Below are 22,619 nucleotides of genomic sequence, written 5' to 3'. Positions count from 1 at the left end.
ACTTTAAATAATGAGATTCTTCTAACCCAAATAAATGTGCTGGGGGCAGTTTGGAGAAGCAATAAGAAAATAATTTAAAAAGGTGATAGTAAATAATAAAAATGCGATTGTAATACTTCAATAAAGATTAAAGTATACTTTCAAATAGTTTCGTTCAGCAATTTAATAATTGTTAATTGATACTTTATTGTGAAAAGATATAATTAAACAGAAACTAGAAATGATCTTGTAGCTGGTTTCTGCCCCTCAGCATTGAAACTGCCCTTAACAATGTTACTAATGGTGTTTTTCTGGCCAAGTAGCAAGTCTTCTTCCCCATTCTTATTGGTCTTGATGTGTCTTTTACCTTTGACACAGTTATGGCTCTCCTAATAGACAGCCTCTCCCTTGTCTCTCTCTCTGGCACTATCTGTCTGAATGCTCCTTAAGAATCTCCGTTAGGGTCTTTGCACTTGGCCCTCTTCTCTTCTTTACAACTACCTTATACTTAGACTTCCTAATTTATCATACAGCTTTTACCATTAACAACTCTCAGACCTACCTGTATCCTTCGATTTCTCTGCCTATTCTCATCTCATATCTTCAGCTGCCTCACCAACATCTCTTCCTGGATGACCTGCCTCCACCAGAAATTGAAAACTGAATCCTTATCTTTCCCCCCAAACCTCCTTGTCCTCCCTTCTTCATTACCATTGGCAATTCCATTAGATTCTGCGTTCCTTGGGCTTGCAACATCATCATACTTTTGTACTCTTTTCTTCCCTTCCCCCTCCCACAGCACACAGTGATGCTATCTCTGAATCCTACCATTTTGCCCTCTACGATGTCTCCAAAACTCATCCATGACATGCTTCTCCATGCCTATTGTGAAAATTCTAGTATTGGTGAGGAACTAATAGTATCATCTTCATCTCACTGAACATTTCCCATGAAATAGCTGTTAAGCAATATGTGCTGAATATTTGAAAAGTAGGGCTGTGATGTATGAAATGACAAATGAGTTGTTCACCAGATTGTCTAATTCTACCTCTTCTTCCAGAGTCACCTATCTTGAAAATGTTTCAGCCTGAACTGGATTTTCAATAGTTATAGTAGATACTTTTAATTAAGATGACAACGACCTCCCAGCCTTTTTTTCACTGTATGCTGCTTCAGTACAGCTTTGGTAACACATTTAGAGCCTGATGTAACCTTATTGTAGTCAATGGGTCTTTCTATTGATTTTAGTGGGCTATGGATCCGGCCCTTACTTCTACATAATTAATTCATTTAATACTCATTGTGATAATACTGATCATAGTGAATTTATCTGATATTCATGTTAATGTCATATTTTATGTACCTCTATAGGATTTCTATTGTAATTCAGCACTAATTAATTAAAATAAAGTGTTATCCACATTTTTCATTTAAAGCATAAGAAGTCTAGAAGTTCATAACATATTGGCATCATTGTTCAATATCACATGTACCTGGGAACTATGTTTCTCAGGCATTAGAAAAAAGCACATAAAATTAATGTGTCAGCACACAAATTACAACTCCTCTAATGCTGCAGTAGCTTACCCCAAAAAATCTTTTTAATGTTTCCTTAAAAAAACAAAAAACAAAACAAAAAAACCCAGGATCCATTTGGATCCCATCAACTGGGATGTTTTACATTTTTTTACGTAAAATTATTTTTAGCCTTCTTTCTTCATCCTGCATGATTTCTGGTCTCCTCTGTTACTTTATGTTCCCCTCCCACGAATGTTAACAAAGATGTTTTATATTGTTTATAATAAAATCCTTAAAATAGAGCAGAGCCGTTGCACTGTTGTCCTTGCAAGATTGGGGCTTTAATTATCTCTATACTATCTAATCATCACGGGATATTTTGTTTTGCATCATTCCTAAGAATGGTAATATGTTAAGCTGGGGGGTGAGGGGGAAGAAAGGTTTAAAAAGAACACAAGTTGTCCCGTTAAGAAAAAATTTAGATGAAAAAAATCCCTCTGATTTATTGTTTTGATTTTAAAGTAAACTACTGAGAATGCTAATCACAAAGAGATTATTTTGAAAAAATGTTTTCAGAGCTGTAGATGAATACAGAAAAGCAGAGCACAATGCTGCTGTACAAATCCAGAGCTGGTTTCGAGGCTGCAGGGTCCGAGCATACATCAGGTATTATGATTTTTTTTTCTATTTTAACCCATCTTTTCAGTCACTCAGAACTTTCCAAAATTCTCACATATTATACTTAGCTTGTTCTCTCTCTCTTTGAAAGTGAATGTTTCTGTAAAATGTGAACAAAAACGATTATTCTGTTTTTGAGTAGCATAAAAATATATACATTACCATTGCAAAAAATCCTTGTGACTTTTTAAAAAATTGTATAGCTAAAATTGCTGAGGTCCAAAAGTTGACGAATGGCATGGAAATAGCATTTTTTTAAGAACACTCTTTCAGTATTCTAGGGATATCTGAGTTTGACTTGAAAAAAAATGGCATGTTGTGCATCAAGAGTGCCTATTGTACAAACTTTTCTTCCTCAGATTTTGTGGATAATGTGAAAAGAATTGTATGATGTGGCCTACTGGATAAAGCACTAGCCTTTGACTTAGGAGACGAGGGTTCTATTGCTAGCTCTGGCTTGCTAGGTATTATTATTATTTGAGAAATAGCATGTGATCATGTAATTAAAAACTGAGGTCCTAGTTCTGCAAAGTGTTACATACTTGGGAACAATGGGACTACCCACATGTTTAAATTAGTCATTGTCCGACAATACCAAAAGAAGGACAGGAGACACTTGATATGGTTGGAATCAGGCTGCAATTTTATTATTAGCTGTCTGGGACTACCCGGTAGATAAAAGTGCAGGTAGCTCCATGATCATGCAGTATCTACCCAGAAACATCTGCCAGTTCCCCTCTTTTCTATCCAGGTCGCCCAGCCAGCCCATTGCTGGGACCTTAGCATCCTGCCCCCCCTCGGTTAAGGTAGGTTATAAGAAAGGGGGGGTTGTCAGTCATAGGAGTGCCATGCCAGTCATGCCTGCTGTATCAGTCATAGGAGCCCCAACACCCCCTCCCCAATTCCACTCCTTTCACAAACCACATCCTTTTAAATTCCTTTGCCAAGCCATTTATCTGGTCACTGTATCCCTTTCTTATGGAGTATCTGCACTGGACATCTGCCCCACACTTACATAATGAGTTGCAACATCAAAGCCTAACTCTCTTCCTGACTCACCATAACAAAGCCCTCCTTGAATCTGCTGCGAGGAAGGTGAAAAAAACTAGACTCCACCTAGGCCAATCTGGTGGTTAGGGAGAAATTCCTTTCCAGTCCCCCTACAAAGCAGTGGCCAGCATGATGCCCACGGCAGGTCCTGACCATACCTGTTTGTCATCTCAAGGGGAGGGAAGGTAGGTGCTGCTTTGCCTGGTGTGGGGGAAAGGGGCTTCTCTTGCCAGACTCACCCCTTTTCAATTCCTCAGCCCTTCCAGTCCCTGGGGATGAGTCAGCATCGCCATACTGACCTATTCCCCCCTTTACAGAAGCTTGTAAGCCCGTCTCCTAACCCCCATTAGAAAAGCACTATTCTCCATCCCCTGGCAAGCTGGACAATTCCCCCACTTAAGGTTCAGTGCAGTCATATGCATAAATCTTTGCAGGATTTGGGGCTGTCTCATAATGTATTAGGAAGCAAAGCAAAGTTGTTATGCCAGCACCTAAACTGGCTGGGAATTTTTTTTTCCCCTTGGAGAAATATCAACAAAGCCAAAACATGTTTCCTTATTGTCAAATTTTCTACAACTTCCAAACTGAAAATTTTAGAAATTTTTCAGTTTTCAACATTTTCCTATTTGACCAACAAAAGTTCTGGACCATTCAGAAGTATTAACTGTATTCTCCATGAATTGTTTAACCAGTCACACAAACACCCATTCTTAAGTCTATTTTGTAATGCTTAATAATGAATAACTTTTATAAGATTAAATTTAAGTAAGTTTGCTGTAACCCACTTTTTGGAATAAGTATAGACAACATACAGCATTGCCTATATTATTCTTTCAATGTAATCATTTGTAATCAAAATATTTTGTTTTAGGTATCTGAACAAAATGATGATTAATATCCAGAAATGGTGGAGAGGCTATCAAGGAAGAAAACACTTCAGAAAAATGGTGGAGGTAACAAATGGGTTTTACAATTATTTTAAATATTTTATCACCCAAATGTACAGCTGTTCATTAACTTGTCCCTGGGTCTAGTCCAAAAGTTGAGAGTTTAGGCCCCGATCCTGCATACACATATGCATATTCTTAACTTAACTACCGTGAGTAGCTCTATTGATTTCAATAGGACTATTCATGGTAGTGAAGTTGAGCACATGCATTCCTGTTTGCAGGATTGGAGATTTAGGCTTCAATCCAGCAATGAGCTCTGCACTTGCAAAAGTCTGTCTGTGTTGAGCTAATTGCAGGAAACAGACTTTTGGTTGGAAGTGCTGTTTTCCTGGCAGTACTCTTAATTCTGAAAAAAACGGAATAAGTTAACAACTCTACACATCGCTATCCTGTGTTTTAGTGGTTTAAATTTCTTACTTCATGAACCTTGAAATATTTGAGGTTTTGCCTTGGAGCATACAGCAGATCACAGCCAATCTAATTTGTTCTTCATTTATTCTTGACTAATTTTATTGAAGCCAAATTGTTGTTTTTCAATATAGAAATAAAAATACACAGAAAGAAAAAAATGTAGAGTACTAAGTAATAATAGTTCAGATACTGTTGACTTGTTCCCCACTGGTTGATCAGCTAGTTAGTCAGACTGAGTCATCTTTATGGGCCATGTTTTCAAGGAACTTCCTATCTTATTGCAATTTGTTTGTGGCGAATGGATAACTACATGCTTAAATTGAGTTCTCTTCTGAAAAGTGACTGTGTGTGCTTAGTGGGACTTAAGTGGTATATAGTCACCCCCCGGTGAATGTTCTAAACAGTTAACAAAAATAGGATTGGACTTATCTCAAAAACATATACAGTAAAATTCTGAAGATGGCAATTTAATCTTGACATTCAAGAATCAGAACCAAGGAACAACAGTCTCTGTTTCTTGCACCTGACCACAGACTTATTTTGAGGGCTTTAGTAGGACACAGGTGGCACATAGGCCTTATGTTGACCCTCTGCACTCAGGTCAATGTCACTTTTTGTTCAGATCACCAGATCTACACAGGCAGATATCTCTGGACATTCACATATTCAAATGCCAATCTTTTGGTAGACAATAATCAGTTTGTGGCTAAAATAGTAATGGCATCATCTGATGTTCAGTCATTTTTTTATATATACACTCTACCCCGATATAACGCTGTCCTCAGGAGCCAAAAAATCTTACCACATTATAGGTGAAACCGCGTTATATTGAACTGGCTTTGATCCACCAGAGTGCGCAGCTCCCCCTGCCCCCCGTCCCAGAGTACTGCTTTACTGCGTTCTATCCGAATTTGTGTTATATCAGGTCACGTTATATCGAGGTAGCGGTGTATATGTGGGAGGTGCGTTGAGAGTGGTTACACAGACTGACAAAGTTTCTGATGTAGAGCTCTCAAATGGGGCACAAAGGGAACAACACATCATCATTTTGCTGGGTGGGGACATGGAGGAGGAATTTTAAATTAATGGAGATAGCCCATCTCCTAGAACTGGAAGGGACCTTGAAAGGTCATCAAGTCCAGCCCCCTGCCTTCACTAGCAGGACCAAGTACTGATTTTGCCCCAGATCCCCAAGTGGCCCCCTCAAAGATTGAACTCACAACCCTGGGTTTAGCAGGCCAATGCTCAAACCACTGAGCTATCCCTCCCCCCAAGACTGTTCTTCACCAGTGGTGCCCTGCATATTGCCTTGCCCTTTGAGGCTGTTTGACCTCAGCTCTTAGTGGCCTGATTCTCTTTCTATTGTTTCTCTTCAAAGAATTGCCCTAGCAATTCAGTTTTGTGACAAGAGTGAGTCTCTTTCGAATTAACACAAAATTCCCTTCAGTCTGTCAGAATAACAAACATTATTTTAAAATAAAAATAAACCAGCTCTCCACCCTTTAAATTAATTACATAGCATCTGCGAAAGTTCTTAACAAATGAAAAGTGGTTTTAACTGTGGTTACTGTGACACACTTTGTGCAGGGCACATCATTTTCTAAGTCTCCCAGTTTATGTACTGAACTGGGCAGAAACAGTAACAATGATGGGAGAGAAAAACTAGCAATGGGGGCAAGCAGGTATCTTGAAGCTGAGGTCAAGAAATTAGAAAATGGTGGGAGCAGCAAAGCATCAGTCTGAAGGATGGATTTAAAAGACAATTTCTCTCATGCACAAGATGAAATTGCTTCAAATGGAGACTTTTCAAATTATATGGGCTCTAGAGACTCAAGCTTCCCCTGAAGTTCTGGAAGGTGATAGAGGACAAATAAAGGCAAAACAGCCTGTATATTTAAAAGACAGGATAATAGGATTTACCATTCTAGATCAGATGATTCATCCATCTTGTTTCTGGTAGTAGCCAATGCCAGATGATTAAAAGAGAAACAAAAACACCCCATAAGGCTTCTCAGTTGCACAGTGGTGAGCATGGAAGAACTTCACCCCCTCAGTATCTTATGTTGTACTTAACAGCAATTTGGCTGAGGAGGATTGGATTTGACAACTTCTGGAGTTTGTCAGTACAACTTCTGAGTTAGCCATGTGAGTTTCTGCAGAATGATATCAGGTGCATCTTTCTCTCTATTAATCAGTAGGCTCCTTACTCACTGCTCCCACATATTTATGCCTTTGGATTTAGAGAATGAACTTGAGTCTTGTGCCTAAATTGTCTGTGCACTAGCATATTGTGCTACCTTTATTAAACCACTGGGCTGGCTCAACTTGGAATGTTTCAAACAATGAAATGGTCTAGCAATTTAGGACAAATTTAAGTTAAAATAGTAGTAACATTTGTGTTAAACTCTTCTTAACAATTATCTTAATGACTCTAATGATAATTAAACAGGATGCGGTGGACATGATAATTGTTAGATAAAAAAATAATTGGTCACTTTAAAATTTGTCTGCTGATAATGACTAGATTGGTATCAGTTGCCAGCAAACAAGGTAAAGCATATGCACAAAATACCCATGATTACTTGATAATAAATCATTTTAATTATTATATTCAAAATTGTGAAATGAAAGTAGCACTGATGCGGAAAATAGCAAAGGCTCAGGTTCATCAGATCTGCTCTCCATATGTGCATCACTACTAGTATTTTCAGTTGTTAGTATTCCAGTGTACCTCCCTCATAGTGCCCAAATCCAGTAAATAGAATTAATTGAGTTTATAACTTTATGAAGTCATCCTGCAAATTAGTTATGTATCTTACTATTTTTTAAAGATAGGTGTGATATAAAAATATATGTTTTTCTGACTATTTTTGTCAAGTTAAAGTTCTAATTAACCTTTTGTGTTCATTCTGGTTATTCATATGATGCAAGCTGGACTGAATGGACAATTTCTTCCACAGTCTGGGGCCTTGTCCTGCAGGAAAGGAATTGGGTTTTGTTTTTTTAAATAGTAGCTCAGATTTTTTTCTATGAAACACAGCCCACAGGGCAAGAAATCCCTGTAAGATAAAAGGAATTCTAAGGCTTCAGGACAATGTAACTAAATACAGTATAAATTATGAACATATTTGTTACTAACTTTGAAGAGATCTACATTAAAAACATTTTAATACTTTGTATACATCACAGTTCAATGCTGTCTCAAGGCCAAATTCAGTAACTCATGTTGAGGAATCCCCATCAACGTGACTTCTTGGGTAAATTCTACTGATTGGTGCAGAAGGGTGACACAAGGCCTGTGCACCACTTAGGCTACATGTTAGGCCCCATTCCAATTCCCATTGAAGAGATGTTTCTCCCTGAATGTAGTTGCATTGTGGATCCATTTATGTGAGGAAAATGACCCATCAGTAACAGATCATTTTCGTAGTGGAGATGAATCCTGGAAGTATTTCAGAACAGAGAAGAAAGGAGAATGTTGATGATGATAGATAACTGTGCTGTTATTTACTTATAGAGGAATTCAAAAATAATTTCTAGAAGTGCTATGTTTTGGAAGTAAACCCCCAGGAGGCCCTACATACTAACATCAGGGATATGCATAACGATTTATAAGTTATTGGTCCATTTTGTAATAAAACTCTTTATAGCAGGACAGAGGCCACAATACAGGAAATTATCCCCATTCAGGAAAGCACACAGGCACATACTTAAAGTTAAGCAAGTGTTTTGGTGCTTTCGTGAATAGGATTGGATTTAAGCAGATACTTAAATGTTTTCCTGAATTGCAGTTAGAATGAGGAGGACAACACCATTTGCCAAACAAGCTGACATTAAATGCACTTGGTAGAATTCTTTCTGTTTTTTTCCTCTGAAATAGAAAGTCTATTGTTTAAAAGGGTCCATACAGACTTTGAGCTGGTAATCAGTGAACAGTTGAACGAGGAAAACAGACTTTTCCCTCTCTAAACCCAGAAGCAATATATGGATCATCTTCCCAGGTGAACCATGATCACCACTATGGCCTTTAACCTCTGGTAGCATACACAACTTGCTGAGTCCTGTGTGATGGCTGTGGCTAGCAGGTCTGTGCACATGGTGCACCATTGGCCACATCTCCACCACACATGACACCCTTCACATCCCTGGTTAATAGGCTTGCAGAGCCTGTCTTTGTAGCATGCAGGAAAATGTGGCTTAACCCATCTGTATTCAGCACCCTGTACTATGAAACTATACACATGGCATTGTGTTATGGGCCTCGGGATTTCACTCATATGGAAAGTAAAGAAAGTGTCTGTTTAGCATAAAAGAGAGTGATCCAATAGTTGCATAGTCACACATTCTGGACGCATATACAAAGTGTTTGGAGGTGGAAAAAGACAGAGAGAGGATTCTTCGTTAGCATTTGTTTCCTTTTAGAAGTTACTTACTCTCAGCATTTCTATGTATCTTTTAAATCAGCTTAGAACAACCAAGAAAATGTGTATTATTTAATGACCAAATCTAGAATATTAAAATACAATAGCTACATTAATTGCTATAGCAGCCAAGGGAACACCAATTATTAAACTGCTCTATCTAGAATGACTCAACTCCATATTCCACCATATAGATTTAATTAATATTGTTCACTATATAAGTGCCAGTCTGGCTAATATCCAGAGACAAAAATGCTAGAAAAAATTGTCTCACTTTCTTTACCTTTTCCATTTTGGGACCCAGAAGCTTGATGGGATGCTTCCATTTTACTACTAGAGGATCAGGTGTTTTTCCTCTAGGATCATAAGCTGTAATTAACATTTCCTTTCTTCATTTCAGTTCTTACTTCCTTCATTCTCTTTTTCCATAATCACCTGTACAATGAAAAAAGTTAAAATACTGTTATATGTAGATGAGCAAACTTTTCTCTCTGTCTTATTTATATCCTCCATACTCCTGATCAATTAGCTCTTAGGATGCTGACCAGTTACCTCTGCTATGAAACAAGCTTGCTACCCTTTTGGCTGGCTCCTACACTCTGTGGAACTTGAGTTGTTAGGCTCCTAAAGTTGTAAGGTCCAAAACTTTGTATGTATGAAACTTAACAGTTCTTGCAGGATTATTTGTCACTGGGCATAAGGGGGATGCATGACAGTTTAATCAGCTGAGAGAAGGGCTTGTTACTCTTGTCAGAGGAAGAGGTTTGTAAAAGAGAGGGGAGGTCGAGATATTTGTCCCTAGGTAGAAGGTATGGAGGGTTTTGCCTCCTGATGTGGACACTTGGGGCTTTTTTCATTGTGAGAGGATTTGGAGAGTCAACCAGGACACACGTTTTGAGAAGGGAGAATAGGCCCCCTCCTTTTCTCTCCATTTCAGGTATAGTATTGTGAAGCAAGGGAAGTTGTCTGGGTAATTCTCCATGTGACTGATCTGTGCCATAGTCCCATGCTCTTGTAAGAGCAGGCTATTATAAGGTCTCTTTTTACGAGAGTCACCTTCCTTAATAGTGTTCTGGCTCAAAAGTGTAAGCGTCCTCAGCATGCAGAAGTGGAATTCCCTCAGCAGATCAGGAGAGGAGCCAAAAAGGTGTTTTAAACTATTCTTGCTCAGTGGCAAAACAGGAGCCCCAAGGTCATTTCCAAACCCTGGCCACTTCCAACAAAAAAATAATTCATAAACTGGCTGTACCAGCTTTTGCATTCTTACCAAATTTGGAAAAGATGAGAGGTGAAGCAAAATTGAATCCATTTAATCTAACAGCTTCAGAATATTCCTGGGAATGGAATGCATTATTTCATTGCTATATTTGTAGTCTACAGCTAACACCATTCATGAAAGATTTATGGAGAGAAAAGTTAAGACAGATGCCATTAACTGTTCTAATTCATAATTTTGGAGTTGAGCTGCTGTTTGAACGTCCATAGAAAGCAAAACGTTTTCAAATTTAATACATTAGAATTCCTGCAATTTTCTGCATAAAAATGGCATCTTTGCAATTGTTTCTGTTTATATTATTAGTGAAGCAGTATAATATTAAAGTAAGTATTTAAAATTCACTTTAATTAAACTGCAGGACTTATGCCTTACTTAATGTAATGAAGAAAGAGAATTTAAAATGAAGTAGCATCATTGTATTCATTTGTAAATAACATATTGCAGCCAACTGTTTCTTAATTGCCCAGACTGTTGATAAATAATCCAGTCCTGCTGCTCTCCACAGACAATTTGCTTTGGATCAGAGTAGGCAATTCAAATAACACTAATTACAGTGAAACCCTTTTATAGTGAATTCCTGTTTGCCATGGGGGAAAAAATTCACTATATCAGGGGAAAGCACTTTTGCCTTTGATTTGTGTCTAAAACATGAGAAAAACATAAAAGCCGCATGTTGTGCTAAATAAAGAACGTACACTTGCATTTAAAGTACTTATATTTTACTTTTTATGGTACAGTTGTGAATTATGTTCATTTTGCATTTGTAATTAGAGGGCGGAACAGATGTGAAAGCTTAGTTTAAAGTGATGTATCCATTAAAATAACCTATGCTGCCAAGTGATTGTTCAGTATAACAGGGGATCCGTTCACTATGAGAGGAATTCTACTTTATTGGAAGGAAACCAGGGCTTTAGGAAATGTTGTCTACATCAGGGGATTCGCTGTAACATGGTATCATAGTATTTATGATCTTATGATGTTAAAATGAATATTAAATGAAACAAAATTCCCAGAATTACTCGGGAGGCAGCTAAGTACATAACATTTAGTACAGATGGTTGGAAGGCACAATTTTGCTCCATCACCGCATCCGTATCCTTGAACGATTTCAACTGAAGACAGCATTTCTTTGAATTTTTCATTAAACCAGACGTCTTGAAATATGAATTCCTTTTATGTTTCTGTGAGTTTTGGCTAAAAGAACCCCAGTGAATAAATCATATAATACTACGTGTCACCAGCACTTGTGAATATTTCTGCTTTGTTATTCTACTCTCAGTAGAGCACCATTGATTATCAAACTCAGCGGAGAGCATTTTATGATCATATATCTCCATTAGCTCCTACTTTGACTACCATAGATTTTTCTGGTTAAGCCTGCATTATGTATTAGGAAGCCTATCTCTTCAATGTAAAGTTTGATTTTATTCTCTCTAAGCCTAGAACTCTTATTATGTATTATGTATAAAGATTCTTATCTTTTATATGTAAAAATAGGAGCACTATCTTTGTGTAACTGAAATGTATGCCATCTTTTTTTTTTCTTGATTCACAGACAGCATATTTTATTATGAAGATGAATTTCTACAATGAAATGGCTGTCAGGGTAAATATTTCTTCACTTGTTAAACAAATGAAAAGTCAATTGTGCTCCGAATTTGCTTTTAATAAAATGAGCAAACCAGAATATATAAACTTGATTGATATGCTGATGGTAAAGGGGAGGAAATAGCATATAGTTAAAAATTAAAGTTACACTAAGTAATCTTGGTGGTATTTGAAAATTTACTGCTAGATTTAAGACATTTGTATGTAAATTCTTGTACCTTTTAACATATGGTGATAAAAGACAAAAATACCAAAAAACAACCCACATATATGCGTGTGTGTGTGTGTACAAACTTAAACTGAATTCCCATCTTTGTTAACTATGACTTTGTGTGACTCCTCCAAATCATAGTATGATATCTGTGTCTATAACATCTTTAATTTAACTTTTATGCTCTATTCTTTTGGAATAAATTAGTAGAACTTCCATGCATTTATGTATCATTAGATAATATGATAGTACGTCATATTAGCCGCTGTCGTATTTCAACTTTTATTAAATGCAGTAGTTTAATATTCATAGAGCCCATTAGCCCCATAAATTGATAGGGTGTCTGATTGAATCCATTTGCAAAATACATTTGGACCAATTAAAATAAACTTATAACAACACTAAGAATGGTTGTTTTTTCTAACGTTGTGGTTTTAATCAGGAAAGAACTGAGTGGAGTAGACATTAATAGCCTGTAACACCTTCAAGGATAGTTAATGAATAGCCAGACCTTGTCTGGTTGATAAATTTAGGATATTCTAATTCTGTTATATGTCTGATTGTTCCATATGAAAAAACATCTTTTTAAATTTTAATTGTTAAGTTGTGCATTTCTTGTCTCTACCTTTGGCTACTAACTTAGACATATTTACAACTGGTTGAGATGTGGACCAGTGAGCCAATGTGTAGGAGGAGCATAGAGGCTATTGGCTATCTTTGAGAGGAAGTGAAACACAGACAGCGGTCACAGTCTTCATCCTTATACTGCAGGAATACAGATCAAAAACTAAGAAAAAGTGAATAATTTTAACATTATTTTTCAAGATCAATCAATATGGAGCTCCCTCTAAACTCTCATTCAGCTGCTAGAAGCTGTCATTGAGAAAAATTTCAATGAAATTTTAATAAACTTTTGTGGCATTTTTATAGATATCATACAGAAATGCTTTGAAACAATAACTTCCTAATTTCCTATGTATATCTTCCCGCCGCCTTCATTTTTAGTTTCACAGTAGGAGGAGGTGCAGTGTAAATAAGCATCTCATTCTTTTGAATTGTATTAGTTCTCCACAGAGGAGGTAAGAACACAGCAGACTTTATGTATCGTTGTGAATTTTAATGCTTTTGAAAGGTTCTGGATTGATAGCCGTGGCACAGAACAGATACATGAGCAGTGACAGTGCAAGCCTCTCTCACAAAACCCCTGCTAATGTGCGTCAGCCCTGATCTAAAGAAACCTCTAGATGGCTGGGGTAGTTCAGTCTCCAGACCCATTTGTCTCTGATGAAACTGCCACCAAGGGTGGCAAATAGCAGTGATAGTTTGTGCAATATGTATGTTTGTTCCCTAGGAACCAGACTGGGACCATAAAATGCATTTCACACAGGTTACTGAGCAGCTATCATATGATGAAAAAAGAACAGAAGTACTTGTGGCACCTTAGAGACTAACAAATTTATGAGAGCATAAGCTTTCGTGGACTACAGCCCACTTCTTCGGATGCAGTCCACGAAAGCTTATGCTTTAATAAATTTGTTAGTACTCCTGTTCTTTTTGCGGATACAGACTAACACGGCTGCTACTCTGAAACCTATCATATGATGGTATCTTTGGTCTTGTAATGGACAGTGTAATTACTTCATTAGTTAATAATATTGCAACTATTTTTTCTCAGGAAATACAGGAAAATACTCTGCTGCATATGCCTTTTGTAAGAGAAAACATGGATACATATTAGTGCATGGCATGGCCCCATAATTTATTTATTCTACTGCTGCAGAAGCAGTCATCCAGCTGGCAAAGTGAACACAAGTTAATTGACTAAATACATAGGCAGAACTGTGCTGACCTCAGTGATGATGTAATCAGTGATTCTTTAGAGAAAGAAGGATGCAAACAATCCTTGTACTTCATTTAATAAAAACAGAGAATAATAACGTTTGTCAAAGGGAAAACTGCAAAATCTATTGTATCCATTACATAAGTGGTTAGCAGTGTAAAGTATTGCATTCCTGGGCCATTGGGTCCCGATCCAACAATACATTTAAGCACATGTGTAATTTTAAGAACATAAATAGTCTTTAGAATGAGATCTTCATTCCTTTCCGGCCTCTTTACTCTGCATAAAAGGGCCAGAGTGGTGTAAAAGGGCCCTAAAAGCCTGATATGTGTATGGGGGAGGATTTCCTTGATGCAGGAACTGCAGAAGCCAGGCATTAGGCTTTATTCTAAGGATTCCATCGCCAGCCCTGATATAGGGGGTATGTTGGAGTCAGGACCGCAACATGCAGTGCCATGGAAATCCGCATAGGGCAGCCTTGGGAGGTTGCTGTAACAGACCTCTGGAGCTTTTTAGGTTATACCAAGGGCCTCTATCACCCTTAGAGCAGCCCAAGGTTGGGAGGGCACAAGAGTGAGTTAAACCAATTTAGTCACCTCTTCCTCTGGGTTGTGAGTTCAGTGCTGATTCTCTCAAAGTCATAGCACAGAATCTCACCCTTGGTACATATCTTAGGAGTTGAAGACGCTTAGGGGCAAATCCTACCCCCTTTGTGAGTAGGCTCCAATTGCCCAGAAATACATATTTTGTTTTAGTTTATTGCTTAGTTAATAGCTGTTTTAAAAGTATTCTACAATGGAATAAATGCTGCACTGATTTACATCTCATGCAGCTGATGTCAGTGGAAAAGCACAGGATTTGTAAATCAGCTCAGAAATAGATCCTTTATCTCTTTCAGCACTCCCAGGTTTCAGAAGCAGTTACATTTTCAAGTCAAATATACTTGTGCAAAACTCCAAAGGAAAAGAGTAGGGCCTTTGATATGCAACATAAAACAAAACTTTTTTTTTGCACATTTGTAATCATAATATTGGGTCTGATTCTCAGCTGATATAAATCTGCATAGTCCCATTGTTTTCAATGGTGTAAAACTGCCTAGCGTCACTGACTTCAGTGCAAATATATCAATTTACACCAATAGAAGATCTGGTCAATTGTTTTAATTTACTTATAAACACTGGCTGTGAGTCTCCATTGCATACATCTTGTGTAGTCATTGATACCTATGCAAGTAAAATGCTAACATTTTGATATGGTAGAGTTTTATACCCATTTTGCCTCCTTATGCACAGGTGTAAATGGCTGCACAAGATGCAGGCCAGTAGAGAATAAGGTCTGTTGGGTTTAGGGATAGCTGCTATAGGGCCTGATTTATAACTGCTTTATTCCAGTTTTACATGAGTGTAACTCCATTGAAATCAGTGGAGTTACATTCATAGAAAACTGGAGTATAAAAGTCGTGAATAGGTTCTTTAGTGTGTAAGTGCATTATACTCTAAGCTTTAGAAAATTCTTTTAAAATCAAGATTAGATTAAAAGTGAAATGTGACTCATGGACTTAACCTCTTGTACACAATCAGTGTTTTGCCTCATAACTGTATCAGCCTAGTAAGGCTAGGTCTACACTACCCGCCTGAATCGGCGGGTAGAAATCGACCTCTCGGGGATCGATTTATCGCGTCCCGTTGGGACGCGACAATCGATCCCCAAATCAACGCTCTTACTCCACCAGCGGAGGTGGGAGTAAGCGCCGTCGACAGAAAGCCGCAGAAGTCGATTTTGCCGCCGTCCTCACAGCGGGGTAAGTCGGCTGCGATACGTCGAATTCAGCTACGCTATTCACGTAGCTGAATTTGCGTATCTTAAATCGACTCCCCCCTGTAGTGTAGATGTACCCTCAGTTACATTAGGAAAAGGCTTAAAACTGCAATAGTAGGAGTAACATTCAACACTAGGGTATACTCATAGTGGTCATGTTCAGAAGCTATCCCACATCTCTATGAGCCCCTGGATTGTTTGGCCCTAGCTACTGTTATCTGTCTCTCACCTTTGTAAAAACAGAAGCATTCAGAAATGGTTTAAAACATAAGCTTATCATATTGAATTTATTTTCCATGAATCAATTTTACTTTTTGAATATTGGGCGGTGAGATATTATTCTCTTTCTGTTTGGATGATATAAGGTTGCTGTGAATTTTCAGCAACCAAAGTAATCCCCTCAAAATAAAATAATAATAATAAAAAAAATCTCCATGAGCAGATGGCTTTTGATATATCAAGGTTTTGCCATTTGTTTTAGTGCTTAAAATAAACATTATTTATAAGACCACTTACATTTTGATGTTACTTAATGAGGAATATGCATCATTGATTTGACTAGCTTAAGAGGTCATTTAGAACTTGCCTGTTAACAAGCTGTAATCTGCTGAGCACACAATGACTTTGTTTAAAATTATCTGTTCGGTGCTGATCAATGACAATAATTGTTTTGTACCAATCACTGTTGAAACTTGCTAATTACTTTGAAGGGCATACACAGTTGCCTTTTTTAGAAGTGTTAAAACATTCACCTTGGAATTAAAAAGCAATATAATCATAAAACATTGTATTCTCTTGCAAAAGCAAAATTTTCAGCAATTTTTATGTAGCAAATTTTAATATAAACAGAACCTTTGTGTAAAAGGTTGAAGATACACCTTATTCTCTAAACAACTTGTATTATATAGATTCATGCCCTCATCTAGCCTCTGACATGCAGAATTGGGAAAATGGAATCATAGCATTACAAACTTTGAAATCTAGTCTGCTTTCATTTACACTAACATATATCTAGCGTACTCCAATTGAAGTCCATGGAGTTACCCTGGATTTATAATCGTGTAATAGAGGGCAGAATTTGACACTTGCGGTGAAATCCTGCCCCAAGGAAAACACTGAGAGTTTTGCCATTGACTCCAGTAAGGCCAAGATTTCAGCCTTTGTCTTTAAAGCTTGAAAAATTTCCATAAAGAGGTTGATGGACCACACAAATTTGGAGTATCGTGTGAATAAAGATAAGGTACAAACTGCTTTAAGGAGAGAACAGCTATATGGCAGCCAAGTTACTCCTGCCTAATAGCAGTAGTAAGGTCAAAGATGAAAACACATACTGCATTCACACACTAAAAATTCTGTTTAATCCCAGATCTCTGCAAATATGCCCATTTTCACTCTTCCCCTTCCTCTCCTTTTTTTACTCTGCATGGTTGTTGTGTATAAGAAAGTGAATGGGAAAGTGACACAAGATTTACTACCACGTAGTGCAGAGGACTGTGCCTAATACTTAACTTTTGTTGTTTCCGCGTGTAGCAGCTTATATAATTATTATTTATTACAGCAGTGCCTATTAGTCAAAACCCGTTGTGTTAGATACTATACGGATATATAGTAATAGGCAGCCCCTCTCCCAAAGACCCTCCAGTAGGCAGTACTGGCAAGGTTTTAGCAGGTACAGGGTACCGGAGAGACTTGGGGCTAGGCCCGCCACTCCGGAGGGGGCGTGGAGCTGCACTCTGCTCCTTAAAGGAGCAGAACATGGCTAGGGAGGGCATTCATTCTTTAAATGGCTTTAACAGCACATTTGTTTAAGTGCTTTGTTTAACAAAGCCTTTGTTTAAGTTTGTTAGCATATGTATTGTGCTGTTACCTTGGTCAGGAGTCCTCAAGAGGGGAGGCGTGGGGGGGACGGACGGTGTGTAGGGGCAAGAGCAACAAAAAAAAAGAGAAAAATCCTCCTCCTTGTTTGTGTAACTGTACAGGGGTGTTCAAATTTTCCAGGCTGCTGGGGAGAGGGACCCCAGTCTTTTGCATGTTAGCTAGTAGATGTAGCCCTTTGGCTTTTAGGTGTCTAGTAGCATTTCTAAGTCCTGTGTGTGGACATTGGGCTGTGGGGATGGGTATTGGGAGGTGAATGGGGGCGCGAGTGATATAAGGCTGTGATAGAAGGCTGAGAGTGATAAGTTAGAAATGAGAAGTGTCACATCTAGAGAAAGATCAGAAAAACAGGAGAAGAAAGGACAGAAAATAAAAGGAAGGAAATAGAGAACAGTATGTAGGGAAAGTTACATAAGGATTGGAGGGAAAGAGAAGGCAAAGAGGAAATATACACAAAAGTCAACATGAGAAAACATATATTGATATATATTACAGGAAAGAAAATGTGGAGTGGGAGCAGCCCTCTGCACTGGCCCCCACATTCTCTGAATAGGGGAGGCACAAGCTGCCTCCTCTCTGTCTCTGAATGTCCACATAGGAATTAATCTGATTTTTAGTCAGCAAGCACTGAAATTACAAGAATTCTTACAACTCTGCTGCTAATTACTTCTTACTTCCATTCCCAAAGAAACAGATATTACAGTGCTAAGTGATTATTTTAAAGTGTTTTAAAATAATCAACATTTTAGAGTTACCATGGGCAGAATTAATCAGCAGAGCTAGTTTGAGCAGTGTTGTTGATTAAATTCTCGGGACATTATAGTCAGAATTGGGGCATACAATTTAAAGTACGTAGCGTTATGAATCCCCCTATCCTGATGCTATGTTTAGGAGACCATATGACCTAATATAGTGTATTAATAAACAGGACTACATTAAGGTAATTATTTACATGTAAGAAATTTCCCTTGTCCTTTTTTCTACATAATTCCCATCAGTTTTGTTGGAAGGATAGCGTTCTATGGAAATATTATGACTAATTACTTAACAAATAGCCCTATACTGTCTTGCTTCTTAATAATAATGAGTATAGTGTGTGGTCAGCACTTGCAGGATGATGCCGCTTGCCTGAAGGACCCAGGGAACTGTAGCACATGCAGTGCTACCAGAAACCTCATAGAGAGCCTGATTAAAAAGCCATTGGAGTTAGTGCAAAGTCTTCTACTAACTTCATTGGGCTTAGGATCAGACCCCCAGTGTACTGCTGAGAGTGCATTAGAGCTGGGGTGATACAATGCTATGCACTGTAAATCATTGTAACAGGGGCCACCTCTGGATGTACTTCCTATCCCACTTACAGGACTTGTGCCACCAGGTGCAATGACTCTGGGAGCCTGTGCACAGCCTCTTCTCCCTGCCACACCTCAATGCAGGCAATGACTTAAATCACGATTAGCTCATAATCACTGTCATCTCTTGATAACATCTCTAATAATGTTTGCATTTAATATTTAATTCATGCTACAATTTTAGTACAAAACTTACTTCTCACCGTCGCTATATTAATGGAAAGACAAATTTACGTATATGTGTGATGTCACTTTTTAAAGCCCCATCATCCTTTGAAAAACTTATTTTATAAGAGTATTGCAAACTGTTTTCACTACTATATTGCATGAAATATACTAAAGTAAAAATATATTTCTTCTAGATTCAGAAAAGATGGCGAGGCTATTATATCCGAAAATATATCCATAATTACTATGCACTGAAGAAATATCTGGAAGCTATTTCTGTGAATAATGAGATTGTCAGGTAAAGATAAAAAAGAGTGATAAAACTTTAATTTCTTCTTCAGAATTAAGTGTGTTGGCGATTAAGGGATTTTTAAAATGTTTGCATTGGAAATTGGTTGTTGACAGTGAAAAATATAAAGACTTATGTCTATATTCTGTATCCGGTCCCCATACAGAACTTCGATTGATTTCAGTGGTCATTTGCAATTGCCTTGATTCCTACAGAAAACCTGGCAACCGTTAGGGAGCTGGGCAGTACAGCATGGGGAGAAGGTGACCAACCCTCTGTGGAGAAAGAAGTGGTTCGGGACTATTTAGAAAAACTGGATGTGCACAAGTCCATGGGGCCGGATGCGCTGCATCCGAGGGTGCTAAAGGAGTTGGCGGGTGAGATTGCAGAGCCATTAGCCATCATTTTTGAAAACTCATGGCGATCGGGGGAGGTCCCAGATGACTGGAAAAAGGCTAATGTAGTGCCCATCTTTAAAAAAGGGAAGAAGGAGGATCCGGGGAACTACAGGCCAGTCAGCCTCACCTCAGTCCCTGGAAAAATCATGGAGCAGGTCCTCAAGGAATCAATTATGAAACATTTAGAGGAGAGGAAAGTGATCAGGAACAGTCAGCATGGATTCACGAAGGGGAAGTCGTGCCTGACTAACCTAATTGCCTTCTATGATGAGATAACTGGCTCTGTGGATGAGGGGAAAGCAATGGATGTGTTGTTCCTTGACTTTAGCAAAGCTGTTGATACGGTCTCCCACAGTATTCTTGCCGCCAAGTTAAAGAAGTATGGGCTGGATGAATGGACTGTAAGGTGGATAGAAAGCTGGCTAGATTGTCGGGCTCAACGGGTAGTGATCAATGGCTCCATGTCTAGTTGGCAGCCGGTTTCAAGCGGAGTGCCCCAAGGGTCGGTCCTGGGGCCGGTTTTGTTTAATATCTTTATTAATGATCTGGAGGATGGTGTGGACTGCACTCTCAGCAAGTTTGCAGATGACACTAAACTAGGAGGCGTGGTAGATACACTAGAGGGTAGGGATCGGATACAGAGGGACCTAGACAAATTAGAGGATTGGGCCAAAAAAAACCTGATGAGGTTCAACAAGGACAAGTGCAGAATCCTGCACTTAGGACGGAAGAATCCCATGCACTGCTACAGACTAGGGACCGAATGGCTAGGTAGCAGTTCTGCAGAAAAGGACCTAGGGGTCACAGTGGACGAGAAGCTGGATATGAGTCAACAGTGTGCTCTTGTTGCCAAGAAGGCTAACGGCATTTTGGGCTGTATAAGTAGGGGCATTGCCAGCAGATCGAGGAATGTGATCGTTCCCCTTTATTCGACATTGGTGAGGCCTCATCTGGAATACTGTGTCCAGTTTTGGGCCCCACACTACAAGAAGGATGTGGAAAAATTGGAAAGAGTCCAGCGGAGGGCAACAAAAATGATTAGGGGTCTGGAGCACATGACTTATGAGGAGAGGCTGAGGGAGCTGGGATTGTTTAGTCTCCAGAAGAGAAGAATGAGGGGGGATTTGATAGCAGCCTTCAACTACCTGAAGGGGGGTTCCAAAGAGGATGGAGCTCGGCTGTTCTCAGTGGTGGCAGATGACAGAACAAGGAGCAATGGTCTCAAGTTGCAGTGGGGGAGGTCCAGGTTGGATATCAGGAAAAACTATTTCACTAGGAGGGTGGTGAAACACTGGAATGCGTTACCTAGGGAGGTGGTGGAGTCTCCTTCCTTGGAGGTTTTTAAGGCCCGTCTTGACAAAGCCCTGGCTGGGATGATTTAGCTGGGAATTGGTCCTGCTTTGAGCAGGGGGTTGGACTAGATGACCTCTTGAGGTCCCTTCCAACTCTGATATTCTATGATTCTATGATTCTATGACCACTGCCTCTCATGCTGACCTCTTTGTTTCTTTGTGCTCCCATGTCTGTCTGTATCCACCCATTTCTCTTAGAGTGAATGCTTTTTGGAGAAGAGGACTATCTTTCTGTTATGTCAAGTATCAGAAGGATAGCCATGTTAGTCTGGACCTGTAAAAAGCAACAGAGTCCTGTGGCACCTTTAAGACTAACTGTTAGTCTTAAAGGTGCCACAGGACTCTCTGTTGCTTTTTTCTGTTATGTGTTTGTACAGTGCCTAGCACAGTGGGGGATTGGCCTGTGATTGGGTCTCTGCAATTGCAGCATAAATAAATGATAAAGAAATAATAAATAACAAAATTCCCATCCAAATTATTCCCTGGTGTACCTCTACTGACCTCAGCTTCATCAGAGGACCCTTACATTTTAAGATTTTGTTTTTCCTTAAGACAGGTAATTTACAGATGTCAGAAATGCTTCTTTATTAGAGACATAATAAAACACTACTGCTGCCTCTTTGTAGAGTTCCTTGCAACAGTTGATGTAATAAGGCACTGTACATATTTTCATTAACATGATCACCGGGTGATTTAGCTTTATATCCCATCTTTTCTTTGCCCTTACTTTGATTGTCTTGAATGACAGAGATCATCACTCTTGCCTGTTAGGGGACTTGGACACTACCCAGGCAACTTTGTAGGTGTTCAAAACAAACAAACAAACAAGCAAGCAAACAAACTAAATCAACCGAACAAAAAAAAAAAGCTTACCTTTTTTTGTCAGGTAAATGTATCAAGTTGTTTAGTTAAAATCAATTTCTGGAAATCTGGGTCTAGATGACATTGCAAGAGACATAGTTCAGCCAAATTATTAATAATAAGTATTATTTTATTAAAATAATAAAATATTATTCAAGTGTATTATATGAAATAAATAACACAGGTAACCAGTTTTTAAAAGTCTTTAGTTATTAATGTCCAGTATTCTTATGTAAGAGTAGCTCTCTACTCTTTTATGGTGCACCTTCTTTATGATAATATGTAAATTATCATGTCTCATAAATATGTTGCTTTAGAAGTAATATAACTGCCTCCATCCACCTTTTGTTTACTGTTCATTTAGACACATATTTATGGATACAAAGCTGGTTCATATTTCAACTACAGAAATCAAATTTGAAAGCAATTGTAATGGTGGGAATTGTATCAACTATATCATCTCTACCTCCTACCACATCCAGTCCAAATTCTGACAAAAAATCCCAGGTTTGCTTTTTTCTGGGCAGTCATATCAGTAAACCTATAAATTTAATCACTATCTAGGAT

The 22,619-nt window shown here is 38.4% G+C and overlaps 1 protein-coding gene across 5 annotated transcripts in view; it reads left to right on the top strand.

Annotated features, from left to right (window-relative positions):
* The window catches only part of SPATA17 (spermatogenesis associated 17), a 175,355-nt gene that overhangs the window by 2,786 nt on the left and 149,950 nt on the right, over positions 1–22,619 (top strand). For all 5 annotated transcript variants that reach the window (XM_065589431.1, XM_005288739.5, XM_005288742.5 and 2 more), the window contains exons 2-5: positions 2,074–2,163; positions 4,097–4,178; positions 11,839–11,889; positions 19,347–19,450. In XM_065589431.1, coding sequence (XP_065445503.1) covers positions 4,110–4,178; positions 11,839–11,889; positions 19,347–19,450 — 224 coding nt within the window. In that variant the 5' untranslated portion in view covers positions 2,074–2,163; positions 4,097–4,109. The remainder of the gene's footprint in view (positions 1–2,073; positions 2,164–4,096; positions 4,179–11,838; positions 11,890–19,346; positions 19,451–22,619) is intronic.

Source organism: Chrysemys picta, chromosome 3, assembly GCF_011386835.1.
Source record: "Chrysemys picta bellii isolate R12L10 chromosome 3, ASM1138683v2, whole genome shotgun sequence".
Taxonomy (NCBI): Eukaryota; Metazoa; Chordata; order Testudines; family Emydidae; genus Chrysemys; species Chrysemys picta.
Note: the sequence above shows the minus strand (reverse complement) of the source record. Positions and strands in the feature narration are given on the sequence as shown.